The sequence below is a fragment of the Rhamphochromis longiceps genome, linkage group LG3 (assembly GCF_057381845.1).
Source record: "Rhamphochromis longiceps isolate RC_006_pf linkage group LG3, R_longiceps_female_GT1.1, whole genome shotgun sequence".
NCBI classification, from domain to species: Eukaryota; Metazoa; Chordata; class Actinopteri; order Cichliformes; family Cichlidae; genus Rhamphochromis; species Rhamphochromis longiceps.
In genome coordinates, this window is record NC_140559.1 from 43,586,301 (window position 1) to 43,599,547 (window position 13,247).

The 13,247-nt window shown below is 37.0% G+C and overlaps 2 protein-coding genes across 2 annotated transcripts; both read left to right on the top strand.

The window, feature by feature from the left end:
- The first annotated feature begins 523 nt into the window (after positions 1-523).
- LOC146674928 (uncharacterized) lies at positions 524-8,255 on the top strand. Its single transcript, XM_085401123.1, has 12 exons — positions 524-566; positions 2,492-2,594; positions 2,686-2,807; positions 2,992-3,062; positions 3,245-3,358; positions 4,031-4,126; positions 4,296-4,421; positions 4,513-4,647; positions 4,781-4,818; positions 5,565-5,605; positions 5,701-5,789; positions 6,288-8,255. Exons 1-12 carry the CDS (start codon positions 524-526, stop codon positions 7,374-7,376), a joined length of 2,067 nt encoding a protein of 688 aa, XP_085257249.1. The 3' UTR covers positions 7,377-8,255.
- Positions 8,256-11,080: 2,825 nt separating this feature from the next.
- Positions 11,081-13,247, top strand: LOC146674929 (uncharacterized). The gene is made up of 2 exons (XM_085399129.1): positions 11,081-11,285; positions 12,988-13,247. The coding sequence occupies exons 1-2, from the start codon at positions 11,141-11,143 to the stop codon at positions 13,116-13,118; spliced, it is 276 nt and encodes a 91-aa protein (XP_085255255.1). The 5' UTR covers positions 11,081-11,140; the 3' UTR covers positions 13,119-13,247.

The window sequence follows — 13,247 nt, forward strand, 5'->3', positions numbered from 1 at the left end:
GCTGTGTATTGTGCAAAAATGAAATTCGTAGGATATTTTTCGCGCTGCTTCGTTCAATTACTTCATATGCTGCCTTCATGATCTTATGTGAATTTCCAATACATCCCAACTGAAAAATATATTCCCAAACCTAATTTGCCGAAGGAGTGCATGTTAGGCTCTGGGTTAATCCACATGTGTTTGTGAGTAAGGAGATATTAGGTGTTCTGCATTCACATTTTTAATAAGTTTCTGAAAAAAAATAGTAATTCGATAATTTCGAGATTTCAAACACGTAAGCAACATTGCAGACCAGAAGAGAAAGAGAAAGTAATCCGGGGCTTTTAAATTCACTGGATCTGTAGATCGCAGATTGTGTCGGGAATAAACTAAGTAGTTTCGGAAGGAATGCCTTGAATTAAACGGAAGGTAGGATTCTATGTGTTGTTGTTTAGTGGTTGCTTAGCGTAACCGGTAAAATATGCGGCTTATTTCTTTTTAAGGAGCAGTTTATTCAGCGGTGCAGAAGTAAAGTGGTTGCAGGATGGCACAGAAAATGAACGGACAGTGCACCAATACATCTCTGGGTAAGATTTCAGAAAATATTTAAAGCTCTTTTGTTTGTTTGTTTTTTGTTTTCATCCTCAGGCGTATTGTTGGAGATGGATATTTATCCAGTGTACACGAATTTCGATGTTTCCTTTTTGCCTTTTTTCATTTAGCTTTCATCAACATCCTTATCATCATAAATGTTTAATAGATAGAAAATTGCTGAATTACAAATCTCTCTCGGGATCTGAGGTTATGTTCAGATTCTTTTTCTAGCCAATTTCCTGCACTATAGGTTGATTATTTAGTTTGGGCAGAGTAGCTGTTTTTGATAGGGGTGATATGGGCGGTTGCCCAGGGCGGCATCTTGGTGGGGGGCGGCTTCATGAGCATCGGCAAAAAAAAAAAAAAAAAAAACAGTTGCTCGTACTCATGCTGCCCCAACATCAGCCAGCGCATTTTGGGGATGGCATAGGCACCGATCGGTTTTCTATCGCCCATTTGCTGGGAGTAAGGGCGCCCTCGTTTGCGCCTGCTGCTTGCGGCACAGGGAGGAGAGGGTGGGCTGCGGGGGATTCTCTGTCTGGCTGGAGCAGCATCTAATAACCAACTCGCAAAATAAAATAAAAACAAACCAACAAACACGAAAACACCAGACATTATGATACAGACTTTTTTCGTTTTTTCGAAATTCTATACGCGAAAAGTGAGCGCGAGAGCCCTCGGTGCGCCTGCTCGCTGCTGAAGTCAAAGTAAACTTTATTGTCATCTCCGCTACATACAGTCCAGTATATAGAGAGACGAGACGACGAGGCTCCAGTTACAGCAGTGCAAGTAAACAAACAATATTTATAAGAAGATTAAGAAAATAAATATACACTTTAGGACTCGTGGTAAAGGGATCAATAACAATTTAAAATTCATAATTTACAGTTTAGTCTGTTACTATTTTTACCATTTCTTCTTGGAGCAACTGTAATCCACGTTATTTCCTTAGGGATTAATATTTAAGTATTCTGATTCTGATTGTTTCAGGATGACCTGCCACATCTGCTTACCCGTATCTTTTGCTTGTTTCTTCTCCTCTTTTTTTCTGTTTTTTCTAAACTGAACACCTGATGACTTTGAACTTTTCTTGTTCATCTTCCATTGGTTTTAATTTTGCACTTCAGTATGAACATAAGTCCCCCAACTCAACCATCACCACAACATGACCTAATAGACCTACACCTTAGTTCACAGATTCGCTTTGTCGAGGGTGTATTTCTGGGATTTCGCACAACCCAGGATTGTGACTAGCCAGCATGAGTGGGTGGGAGGTATTATCCAACATTGTCCTTATCCTGGACAACATCCGGCTCTCAGACACCCTAACTGAGTCCAGCTCCATCCCCACAACATTACTGGTCTTGTGGATCCGTTTATTTTGTCTGTTAGTGTCTGTGACCCTCAACCTGCTACCCCAGCATGCCAGAGGGAATGTTCACCCATGGCACCAAACAGGCTAGGACCGCCCCTGTGGACAGACACTGGAGTCTAAAGAGAGTTTTGCTTGTTCCAAACTGTTGTAGTTTACCAGTTACTGAGGCCACTATACTCCTGGCAATGCTCCAAGCTTAGATGCCCCCGATCTTTGGTTCAATGTAATATAATTTGGAGGTTTACAGGTAGTCTTTGGACTTAATTAGCTCTCTTTTTCCTCGCACTGTAAATTTTGGGACATTATATAAATTGGTATGTGCTTTTCCCAATCAGCCAACCAAATCAAATGACTGAATTTGACTGGAATTGGCAAATGAGATGTTTTAGAGTAATATCAACATTGAAAAAAATACCCAGTTAAACTCCTAATGTAGAAATTATAAAATAACTGTTTTTGGTTTATTTCTCTTTGGGTATTTTATGATCCAGGCTCATGTTTTAAATATATATCTTCTTTGTATGAATTCTCTCTTCCCATCAGCTAATACGTACCATGGGCTGATAAACCAAGGATCCACATGTTACTTGAACAGTGTGCTGCAGGTGCTGTTCATGACCAAAGACTTCAGAGAGGCTGTGAAAAAGTTTGTTGTCCAGCTTTAAGCATGATTCTGTATTTATCATATATGAAGTTTACGGTGCATTTTTAATCACTCATGTTTACTTCCTGTGTAGGTACTCTGGAGAAAATCCCCACTCTGAATTCCTTGATCATGATTTGAAAGTCTTATTTGATGACTTGCAGAACTATACAGCATACACATATAAAATAACAAACAAGCTGGGCATCGACAACGGTACAGAACAACAAAACCTTTTTAACACTGTAAACTCCTGAGCACTGTATAACTTTAAAATAATTTAAAATAATACATACATAATTTAAAATAATTATTAAAATATTATAAAAATGGAAAATTGTAGGGTAAAATTACAAAATGACTTCTTTTAAAAAATAATAATAATATGCATTTGTCACAGTGAATGAACAGCGTAATGCTGCAGAGTACTTTGAGAGGGTTTTAAGAATGACCAGCACTGATGCATCAAAGGTAAGGTCTTCATCGATGCCAAAGGATATCTATATCTATACACTGGATCAAAATATCCCTTTTTAATTGTGGAGTCTTTGCCTTAGAGTATAAAATGCTTTGAACAACTTTTGTTGTGAACAAATGCTTTCTAATTATAACTGAAAGAAAATGAACAGATTTTTGTGTATCTGTATTTTCAGATCTTCCACGGTCAGTTAGTAAACAAGACCACCTGTTCTAAAAGTCATATACAGACTGACAGAGATGCACCATTTTGGTATCTTCAGCTTTCACTGGTGGATTCCTGCAGTGTGGTAAGGATCTGACAAGATGCAAACTTGTCAGCATGTTCTGTCTGTCAGGACATGACAGCTGTGAGAAATTGTTTTGACCTTACATGCTTTTGTCAATTACAGATATATAATATTTTCCGATTTTCAGTAAATAATAACTGTTTTACTTTCATTTTATCCACTTTCTATAAAAAGCACAACACTCATTTTTTTCACTGCGTAAATTGTGTTACACTTTATCACTTTGTTACTATTTTAGTATACATCATTTACACATCATTATTGCATAAATCAAACGATTTCTTTGTGGAGGAGTACTGACATGATAATTCCTGTAGCTACAGTGCTATAAAAATGAAATAGTTGTTGAACCATGTTAAGTACCATGGCCTAAGTACAGACTTCATTATAAAACCTAAAACCTATAAAATAACTTTTGGGGTGTCTAAATGATTGATTTAGGACTGCTTTATTTAATTTAAAAATACACAATTTATCTAGTTTTGCCTATATGTGTACTGGTTAGATTTTTTCTTTTCACTTTTCTCTTAAACAATACATCTTAACCTTTGAGTCTGACCTAATAAAGTTAATGTGTCATGTTAAAAACCTTCTTCTTCAAGAAAAATTCTTCACCTCATTTCACTGGTCAGCACATCTTTGTCAGAGCTGATTTTAAATAACATTTTTCAGGTGAAGGGCATTGAAGAGTTCTTTAAAACTTCAGATTTCTGCGGAGAAAATCAGATTTACTGTGAGCAGTGTGGTGACAAAGTTGATGCTACTATGGTGAGTTTAAAGAAAAGTTTTTGATTGTTTTATGATTCATTGAATACAATTACTCAAACATATTAACATGTATTGGGAACAGACAAGCTCCCTGAGGCAACTGTTGTTGTGATTTGGTGCTTTATGAATATAAAATATAATTGAATTGAATTGAATGTTTTTCATTCAGACAGCTGTAATAAAGGATCATCCAGATGTTTTGTGTCTGCTGCTGAAGAGGTTTGAGTTCAACTATAATTACATATCATACATCAACTCTTATGTGGATGTTCCTGAAACCCTGCAGATACCAGAGGTACATGTATAGTATATTTTAATATTTAATCAATATCATTTTCATTGTCTTTGCTCATTCTGATGGCTGTCATTTTTTCTTTGGGGATCAGAATCAGAAATATGAACTGTATGCAGTTGTGGATCATTTTGGGGATCTGAAAGGTGGACATTACACCGCAACAATCAAGATCCAGGAGGAACACGGAAACAGATGGCATCATTTTCAAGATACCAGAGTCACAGAGGTAAGACTGATAACTTTTTCACTGTTGATACTAAAACATGCTCCTAAATCACTGTGTTGCACAATTACTTGTATGCCTTACAGTGGCAAGACAGATCCATCATGTTATGCTTGATTATTTTTTCCATCATCAGCTTGTCTATCAGCCATTCCAGCTGAATAACACTGAGAGGTATGTTTTTGTGCTTGTTTCCCTGACTGTATATATTTTTCCATTTATTTTTCCATTGTAGTTCAAATATTACTTGAAAGTTGGTATGAATACATACATACATACAATATGTATACAATGCAGGGAATAAGCACTGAAGGCATGTACAGCTATCTTTCTTTTGGTGCCTGAATCGTTTGTGAAAATTGTTTTATATTAAATAATTTTGTAAAGTAGCAAAACAAGAGCACTGCGATAGACAGGATGTACCCTGCCTCTTGTCTGTGGTAGATTGGATAGGCTCGAGACCCCCACAAGTCTGATAAGGATAAGCGAAAGAGAATGGAGAATTAATGGCAAAACAAGCGTTTTGTAAAAAGTAAAAGGTGGTATCAAATTATATTTAAAATATACTGAAATACCCATTATGCAGAATGTCCATTTTCTGTGTAGCTTTATCAATAATAATATTGAATTACAAAATTTATTTTAAAATTTGTAAAAATTCTGCAAATTATAAGTAATTGAGATTCTTAAATGACTGGTAGAGAGTAAATGGTGCAAAATTAGCATCCAAATATTGGAGTAGATGTAGAAATAAGCTGGTTTGCAAAACCCTGACAATGATAATTGAAACTCAATGCACTTCACAGGGAAAATGAAGACACATAAAACAAAGTGCAAAAATTGGGTTTACAAAAATGCTGTTATGTAAGCCATACATTTAAATTTATTTGAAAATGAATTAAATGCTTTTTGTCCATTAGATCCCAGAGTGCATATCTTCTTTTTTACAGAAAAAGTAAAGGTAAGGACAAACTGTTTTTAAAAAAAAATACTTAACTGGTTTTCGTAGTGAGTACATGAAATGTTTGCATACCTAATTTCTAATTCGTCTCCCAGATGCTGCTGCTGAAGTGGTCAAGGAGATGCGCAGCCTGGCCATGTCAAATATGCAGGTCATACATGAGGGAGCAGCCCAAATTCCACAGGTAAGATTTATCACTGTAGGCAACTCTGAAATCCTTTTACATACTGTAAAGACGTTGCAGTTTGTGCATCTGTGTGATAGTTTGTAATTTGTAAAATAATTTCTCACTCTTAGGACCTCAGTCAGTTTCAGCTTGGTATCATGATAGGAAGCTACCTGTGCAAAAAGGCCATGAAATTTTTTAACTACTAAAGAGTCCACAATCAATTGTCCACTTAGTCATAGTGAAAAGAACTTTTAATGCTTTAGCATTCCAAGACATTTTGGACAATTTAATGCGCCCAACTTTATGGAAACAGCTTCGGGGCAGTCATGTCTCTCTGTTTCCTGTTTTATTGTAAAGGTCTTGTTTCCTTGTTCAATGTATCTAGTTGTGCTTCCCCTGTGGCGTCATGTTAATTTGTGTCAGCTGTGTCCCTTGTGTGTTCTCACTTCTCTTGTTATCTGTGTAATTAATTTGTGTTTTTTATGCCATTTGTATGTTTTGTCTTGTGTTCAGGACAATGGACTGAATTCCATCGCAAAAAGTCTGCCTTTAAGGTCCAGCAAGCAACGTTTTCCATCAAGTTCAACTGGCAACTCAGGAAGTCCAGAAAGCCCTCGAACTGTATCAATTCGTAGGATAAAGGTTGTTGAAGATCTTTTGTTTGTATTTAAGGACAAAAGCATAATGACTGTGACTTTAAAGATGGACTTTGTCAATGAAAGAGGTATCGATGATGCTGGTGTGTCAAGGGAGGTTTACACTGCATTTTGGGAGCAATTTGTGGAACAGTGTGAAGGTGAAACAGAGCGAGTTCCAAGGCTGAGGCCTGACTTTTGTGAGGCTGAATGGCAAGCGATTGGTCAAATTTGGGTGAAAGGATTTCTAGACCATGGTGTCTTTCCAGTGAGGCTATCAAAGGCTTTCATTTTAGCCTGCATTCATGGAATTGACTCAGTGAGTATAGACATTCTGATGACATCGTTTCTCAACTATGTCGCTCCTGTTGAGAGATCAGCAGTTGAAAATGCTCTCCAGGGCACAATGGGTGAAAGTGATGACGAGGACCTGCTTGACCTTTTCACAAGGATGGGCTCCCACTCCCTACCCCCTAAGACCAACATACAACTTGCCATTGAAAGAATGGCTCATAAGGCCATTCTGCAAGAGCCAAAGTACATAGTTGATTGCTTCTCCACACCTATGGTATGTCTACAGCAGAAACTGTCAGACAAGGAAAGGGTTTTGTCTCTGTATGAGACAAAGAAGGCCACAGGCAAAAGAGTATTGCAACTGTTTGAAACAACAAACATGGTGCTGTCTCAAAGAGAACATACCATCTTTACTTATCTTCAGCATTATGTCAAAACTGCTGATGAAACTAAAGCTGAAAAAATCCTGCGTTTCTGCACTGGGTCTTCTGTCATTTGTGTTGACAAAATTCTTGTGTCCTTTAATGCTGAAACTGGGCTCAGAAGAAGGCCTGTTGGTCATACTTGTGACGCTACCCTTCATATACCGTGCACTTACAGTTCTTACCCTGAATTCCGCACAGAGTTTGACAACATTCTTTCCAGCAATTACTTTGAAATGTACGTAATTTAAACTCAATAGAAGTGCTTTAAAGAAAAATACTTAAACCTGTAATTGTTCCATTGTTATAAAGAGAAAAGTATGCTTCTACAGTGAGTATTTCTAAAACTGGCCAGCTTACACCAAAGAAATCTAGATCAATGAACAGTACAACAGGCATAAAGAAAAAGATGTACATATGATTTGGGGGTAAAAGGTCCATTAAATTATTAAAATAACTGAAGGGTAATGTTGATGATCATGTTTACAAATCTACAAGCTAATGTAGCCTGTGTGAAATGTGGCCTAAAAAGAATGTCTCGTAACAATAAGCCCAAGTTTGCTTGATTAGCTTTCAGAATTTTTATGTAACATATGTTTTATGATACTACACTTGATCTTGCCTCACAGCAAGAAGGTTCTGAGTTCGATTCCACCATCAGACCAGGGTCTTTCTGTGTGGAGTTTGCATGTTTTTGTTTACGTTGGTTCTCTCTCGGTCCTCCGGCTTCCTCCTACAGTTCAAAGACCTTCATACCTTTCTGATCTTTTAAATTGGTACACTCCAGCAAGATCACTGAGATCTGCGGATCAAATGCTTCTAACTGTCCCGAGGTCCAGATAAGAGCACAGAGGAGACCAGGCCTTTGCTGTGACTGCTCCTAAATTGTAGAACAAACTGTCCCTTTTCATCAGAACCTCCCCAACGTTAGACACTTTCAAAATCTGTCTGAAAACCGACTTTTATTCCTTGGCTATTAAATCAGAATGAGTTTTGTACTACTTTTATTTGTCTTATTCTTCTCATTTTATACTACTTTTTCTTCATTTTTATTATGTCTTCCTATGTTTTTATCTCTTTTAATTATCTTAAATGTACAGCACCTTGGTCAACAGCTGTTGTTTTAAATGTGCAATATAAATAAATTTTACTTTGACTTTGTCTGTAGTATGTAGTTTAAAAAATAAATGTTTGAATATATTTCAACTTATTTGTCCTGTACTTCAGAAATGTACTATCACATCCTCACAAAAGGGGTGACTGATGTCAGTGTAGCATTTTTAATTAACTTACAGTTCCTAAAAGGCCGACAGCACAGGTGTTTTAAAAAAAATGTTACATTTGGCTAAATTCATATACTGAAATAGAAAGTTCAAAAGATCAAAAAAAATTTTTTCTGTTGACACGCAGTTATTAGCCAAAGCTAGTCTAGAATCACACAAAAATTTTGAATTAAATTAAAACAATTCTATTTTTAGATTGGCTTTGTGTTTAAAGTCAGGTTTCACAAAGTGAATCCCCTCGAGTTCTGGTACCCCTTTTTAAGTACCATTTGTGTGACATACCAAGTGTTTGATGATACCAAGTGTGTAATATCATCAAATTTTAAGAACATTTTCTGCTTGACCATCTCTGATTTGCATAAATTTTTTATAGACTAAAATTTGGACATTTATAATGAGTTCTGTGAAATTTTAGCTTCACATATCAAGAACTTTTCAAGATATATATATATTTTTAAAGATGGGCTGTTGAGCAACAATCAGGCCTTTTTTTTCCACACGTTGAAATCTGCTGCGATGTTTAAACATGAATATCTCAAAAACTATTAAGGCAATAACCCTGGAAAACTAAGAAGCTTGGAAAGAAGACCTGAATGACTGGGAACATCCACAGAAAGAAAACCCTGGAATTTTCACTCACGTTTCTTACCATCAAAATGAATCCGGATCTGTAATAACAGATGCATCAAAAAGTACCTGAGTATTAGCTAGTTAAAATGTGAAAAAAAGAAAACCCCAATCCATCCTATAATGTGTAATATGTGAGGACACAAACTAATAAAAGACATCGCATTCTAAAAGTCAACCAGTCACATTTTTTGAGTGGTATATAGTTCTATTTTACAGCAATGCAAAATTAAGCATTTAAAATATTCAGGTACCATTTTTATTTTGATTACAGGTCGATTATAAAGGGGTAATAATAGGGTTACAAGAGGGAAACGAGTGAGATAATTTCTAAGTTAATACTATGCAATTACCAAAGTAATAATCATGTAATAGCCAAGTAATATCAAGGTAGAAAGCGTGGTTACAGTTAAGTAATGGTAAGCTGAAATTTATGTAACTGGATAATAATAATAATAATAATAATAATAATATATATATATATATATATATATATATATATATATATATATATATATATATATATATATATATATATATATATATATATATATATATATATGAACAACTCCCTCTTTTTGTGTTGATTACATGGTATACAATAAGAGCTTTTTCTTTACTTAATAATTCACTCCACTTGCCAATTTTTAAAAAGGTATGCCAGCTAATATTTGAGCCTACAAATATACCCTTGTTTTAAAAACCTTACTAATTTTTCATTATACATTTAAATTATTAATTAACTTCTGAAACACTTTGCACCATTTCTTTAAAGTGCAGCATTTTGTTTGGTAGCGCAGTTTTGTAGAAAACTGAAAGTAAAACTAAATAAAACCAATGACTTTATTCAGAACCTGGAAAATACCTGATCCAACAAGTTGCAACACCACCCAGTAAGCGACTCCGGGGTGACGGCATGGCCGCAGGATATCTGTGCTCTGAGACCCTGGTCTCCTTCCACTGGAGCTGAGAGGAACAACAATAAGCGCAGACAGTGAACTAAACAGTGTGGAAAAGCCTGCCCGGTGTTAAAGAGAACCTACTTTGCTCAAAGGCCGAATTTAGCACAAAATTAAAACTTGTGTATGGAATGCCACTTCATTTGGTTTTAATTGGGATAACCAGTGCATTTATTATAATAATTCCAAATCAAATCATACACAGTTATTAAAAAGAGAAGACATGAATGAAGGGACTTCAATTATGATTATTAATTTTTATTTCTTATGTAACGGATCCAGATCATCGGGCCTGTTGACGAATTTCAGCGTCGTGTCTCTGGGGTCGTATCTTTTCTCTTCAGTCATTTTAGCTCAGAAGCTCTCTGCTCCGTCCTCTCCGTTGATAAACAAGCTCTGTTTATGCAGTAAAGTGAAGTGAACACAGAGGCTACCGTGTTATCACCACTGACAGCACCAAGACTTGTTTTTAACTTTCAGTTTCCCCCAGCAGTTACCAGAAGTCACGTGAAATAGCGCTGTGTAGCAGGTCTGTGTTCTTCTATGTTTATTTCACTTTATTTACTCTTTAGCACTGATGGTGAGGGCAGCAGTTTTTTTTATGCTAATAAATAAGAGTAATAAAAATAAACAAATAGCCTAGGTATTTTACAGTGGCGTTTATACAGAGTTTTTTTTTTGCAGCCCTGACTTTTAATGAAATGCGCATGAGAAGGGAACAGCTGGTAAACAAACACGCCCACTCATCATGAACTGGCATATTAGGTGATTTCCAGCTATCAAAGAGTGTGACATCCAAAAAGGAAATGCATTTACACACTGAACAATTGAGTGTGTAAATGGTGAGGGATGCACAGCACAGGCACTATAGGTAAACTGCTTCTCACAAACACCATTAAAAGATTTGTTTTTCATCGTTTGTTTGTTTTTACAAAAAAAAAAGCCGAATTTGCATTTTGTAGAGGAAATCTAATATATCCAACCCACTTTTTTATACAGCTATGTAAAATTTAAAAAGAAAAAGAAGACGCGTGAGTGGTAAAAACAATCATTTAGATGAAAGTGAAAGTGAATACTCAGCCCTATGACGTCAGACCCAGAAGTACCTTATTAGCGTCCGCAGCAGAAGCGGAGGGAGCGCACAGGATGGGAAAGCTGTACCAGGTCGTGGTTTCTGGAGTAAGGGGTGGGAAGGTGACCGTCGACCTGAGCAACACTGAGGAGCAGTTTAAGAGCATGACAGTGGAGCAGCTGAGGGAAAAAATAAGACAGAAGTTTCCGGAGACTGCAGGTAAATACACCGAAACACCCATTAGCCTACATTATCGACACGATGAACGAGCTCAGTGTAATTTTCGGAATCTTGGTTTAATATTGTTCAGGTTGTTCCAAAATTTCCTTTTAAAAAGATATTTCATTTGTTATGGCGGATCAAGACTATCAGTAGCGGTTTTAGATACGGGCGACACGGGCGGCATCACGGGCATCGGCAAAAAAAAAAAATGCTGATAGTCATGCTGCACCGACGTCAGCCAGGAAATGTCATAGGCACCGATCGGTTTTCTATCGCCCATTTGCTGGGAGTAAGGGCACCCCCCGTTTGCGAGGTGCGCGTGCTGCTTGCGGCACAGGGAGGAGAGGGCGGGGCGGCCGGGGATTCTCTGGCTGGCTGGAGCAGCATCTAATAACCAACTCGCAAAATAAAGCAAAATAAAAACAAACCAACAAACACGAAAACACCAGACATTATAATACAGACTTATAATTTGCACCGATGTTTTTTCGAAATTCTATACACGAAAAGTGAGCGCGAGAGCCCTCGGTGCGCCTGCTCGCTGCTGAAGTCAAAGTAAACTTTATTGTCATCTCCGCTACATACAGTCCAGTATATAGAGAGACGAGAGGACGAGGCTCCAGTTACAGCAGTGCAAGTAAACAAACAATAAATATAAGAAGAGTGAGAAAATAAATATACACTTTAGGACCAGGGGTAAAGAGATCAATAACAATTTAAAATTTATAATTTACAGTTGATTTAAAGTCTCACACACAACCCGTCGAAAAGAGAGGGGGCCCTGCTGCTTCCAAATAGACCACATTTCATTTATAATGTTGTAAATCCAAGCCCATCATGTAGTCATGATTTGAATCCTGGGTTGTGTGAAATCCCAGAAATAAACCCTAGACAAAGTGAATCTGTGAACTAAGGTGTAGGTCTGTTAGGTTATGTTGTGGTGATCCTCGGATTGAGGGAGTTCATACTGGAGTGCAAAATTAAAACTAATGGAAGATGGACAAGAAAAGTTCAAAGCCATCAGATTCTCAGTTTAGAAAAAAGAAAAGAAGAGGAGGAGAAATGAGCAAAAGATACGGGTAAGCAGATGTGTCATTGGATAATGGCAGGTCATCCTGAAACAATCAGAATCAGAATACTTTATTAATCCCTAAGGAAATAATGTGGGTTACCGTTGCTCCAAGAAGAAATGGTAAAAATAGCAACAGTAACAGACTAAACTCCAAACAATACAATATGTTACAGATTTTAATATTAAATAGTCATTGTCAATTGTTGATTTGTCCTGTTCTCATTGTATGACGAATTATGATGGCTGTTTGGTGGCCATTTGCATACTATGCATACTCTCTGTCTTCATATATGTGTGTGTGTGTGTACAACAGTTTATGTTAATGTACAATCCTTAATATGTTTTGTGTGTGTGTGTGTGCGCGCGTGTGTGTGTGTGTGTGTGTGTGTTTGTTGGGGGGGGCGGGGGGGGGTGCCAGAGGGAGTGTTTGCCCAGAGACCGCCACTGAAGACTATTATTAGATTATGAAGCTTTGTTTATTTATTTATTGATAAGAAGCATTTTAGTAGCATTTTGCTATAGATTTATTTAATTATTTAGTTTAGTAAAGTGGATCGTTAACACAGAAAAAGTAGTAACTCTCTTATTCTCTCTCTCTCTCACTCGCTCTGTGTGTGTGTGTGTTAGATGGGAATCTGCGGCTGATATTCACAGACAAGAATCTGGATGAAGACAAGAAGGCACTGTCTGAATATGGAATCCAGCATATGTCTGTTATCCAAGTAGTGCTGAGACTTCCCGGAGGACTGAGAGCTTGACTGAGACAGGCTCCACCTACAGCTGCCAATGCCGTTGACTCCTCCTGAAAACTCCTGCCACTGTTTACCGTACATATAAGACTTGTTTTAAATCACTTTTGATACAGTCATTTTTCACTGATGAATAAA

What these genes read in the sequence shown, in the direction of transcription:
- LOC146674929 (XM_085399129.1), top strand. Translation starts at nt 11,141, where the DNA reads ATGGGAAAGCTGTACCAGGTCGTGGTTTCTGGAGTAAGGGGTGGGAAG. An exon ending in GAAGTTTCCGGAGACTGCAG is followed by an intron (nt 11,286 to 12,987) that starts GTAAATACACCG and finishes TGTGTGTGTTAG; the next exon opens with ATGGGAATCTGCGGCTGATA.
- LOC146674928 (XM_085401123.1), top strand. Translation starts at nt 524, where the DNA reads ATGGCACAGAAAATGAACGGACAGTGCACCAATACATCTCTGG. An exon ending in CCAGCACTGATGCATCAAAG is followed by an intron (nt 3,063 to 3,244) that starts GTAAGGTCTTCA and finishes CTGTATTTTCAG; the next exon opens with ATCTTCCACGGTCAGTTAGT. An exon ending in AAACCCTGCAGATACCAGAG is followed by an intron (nt 4,422 to 4,512) that starts GTACATGTATAG and finishes TTTGGGGATCAG; the next exon opens with AATCAGAAATATGAACTGTA.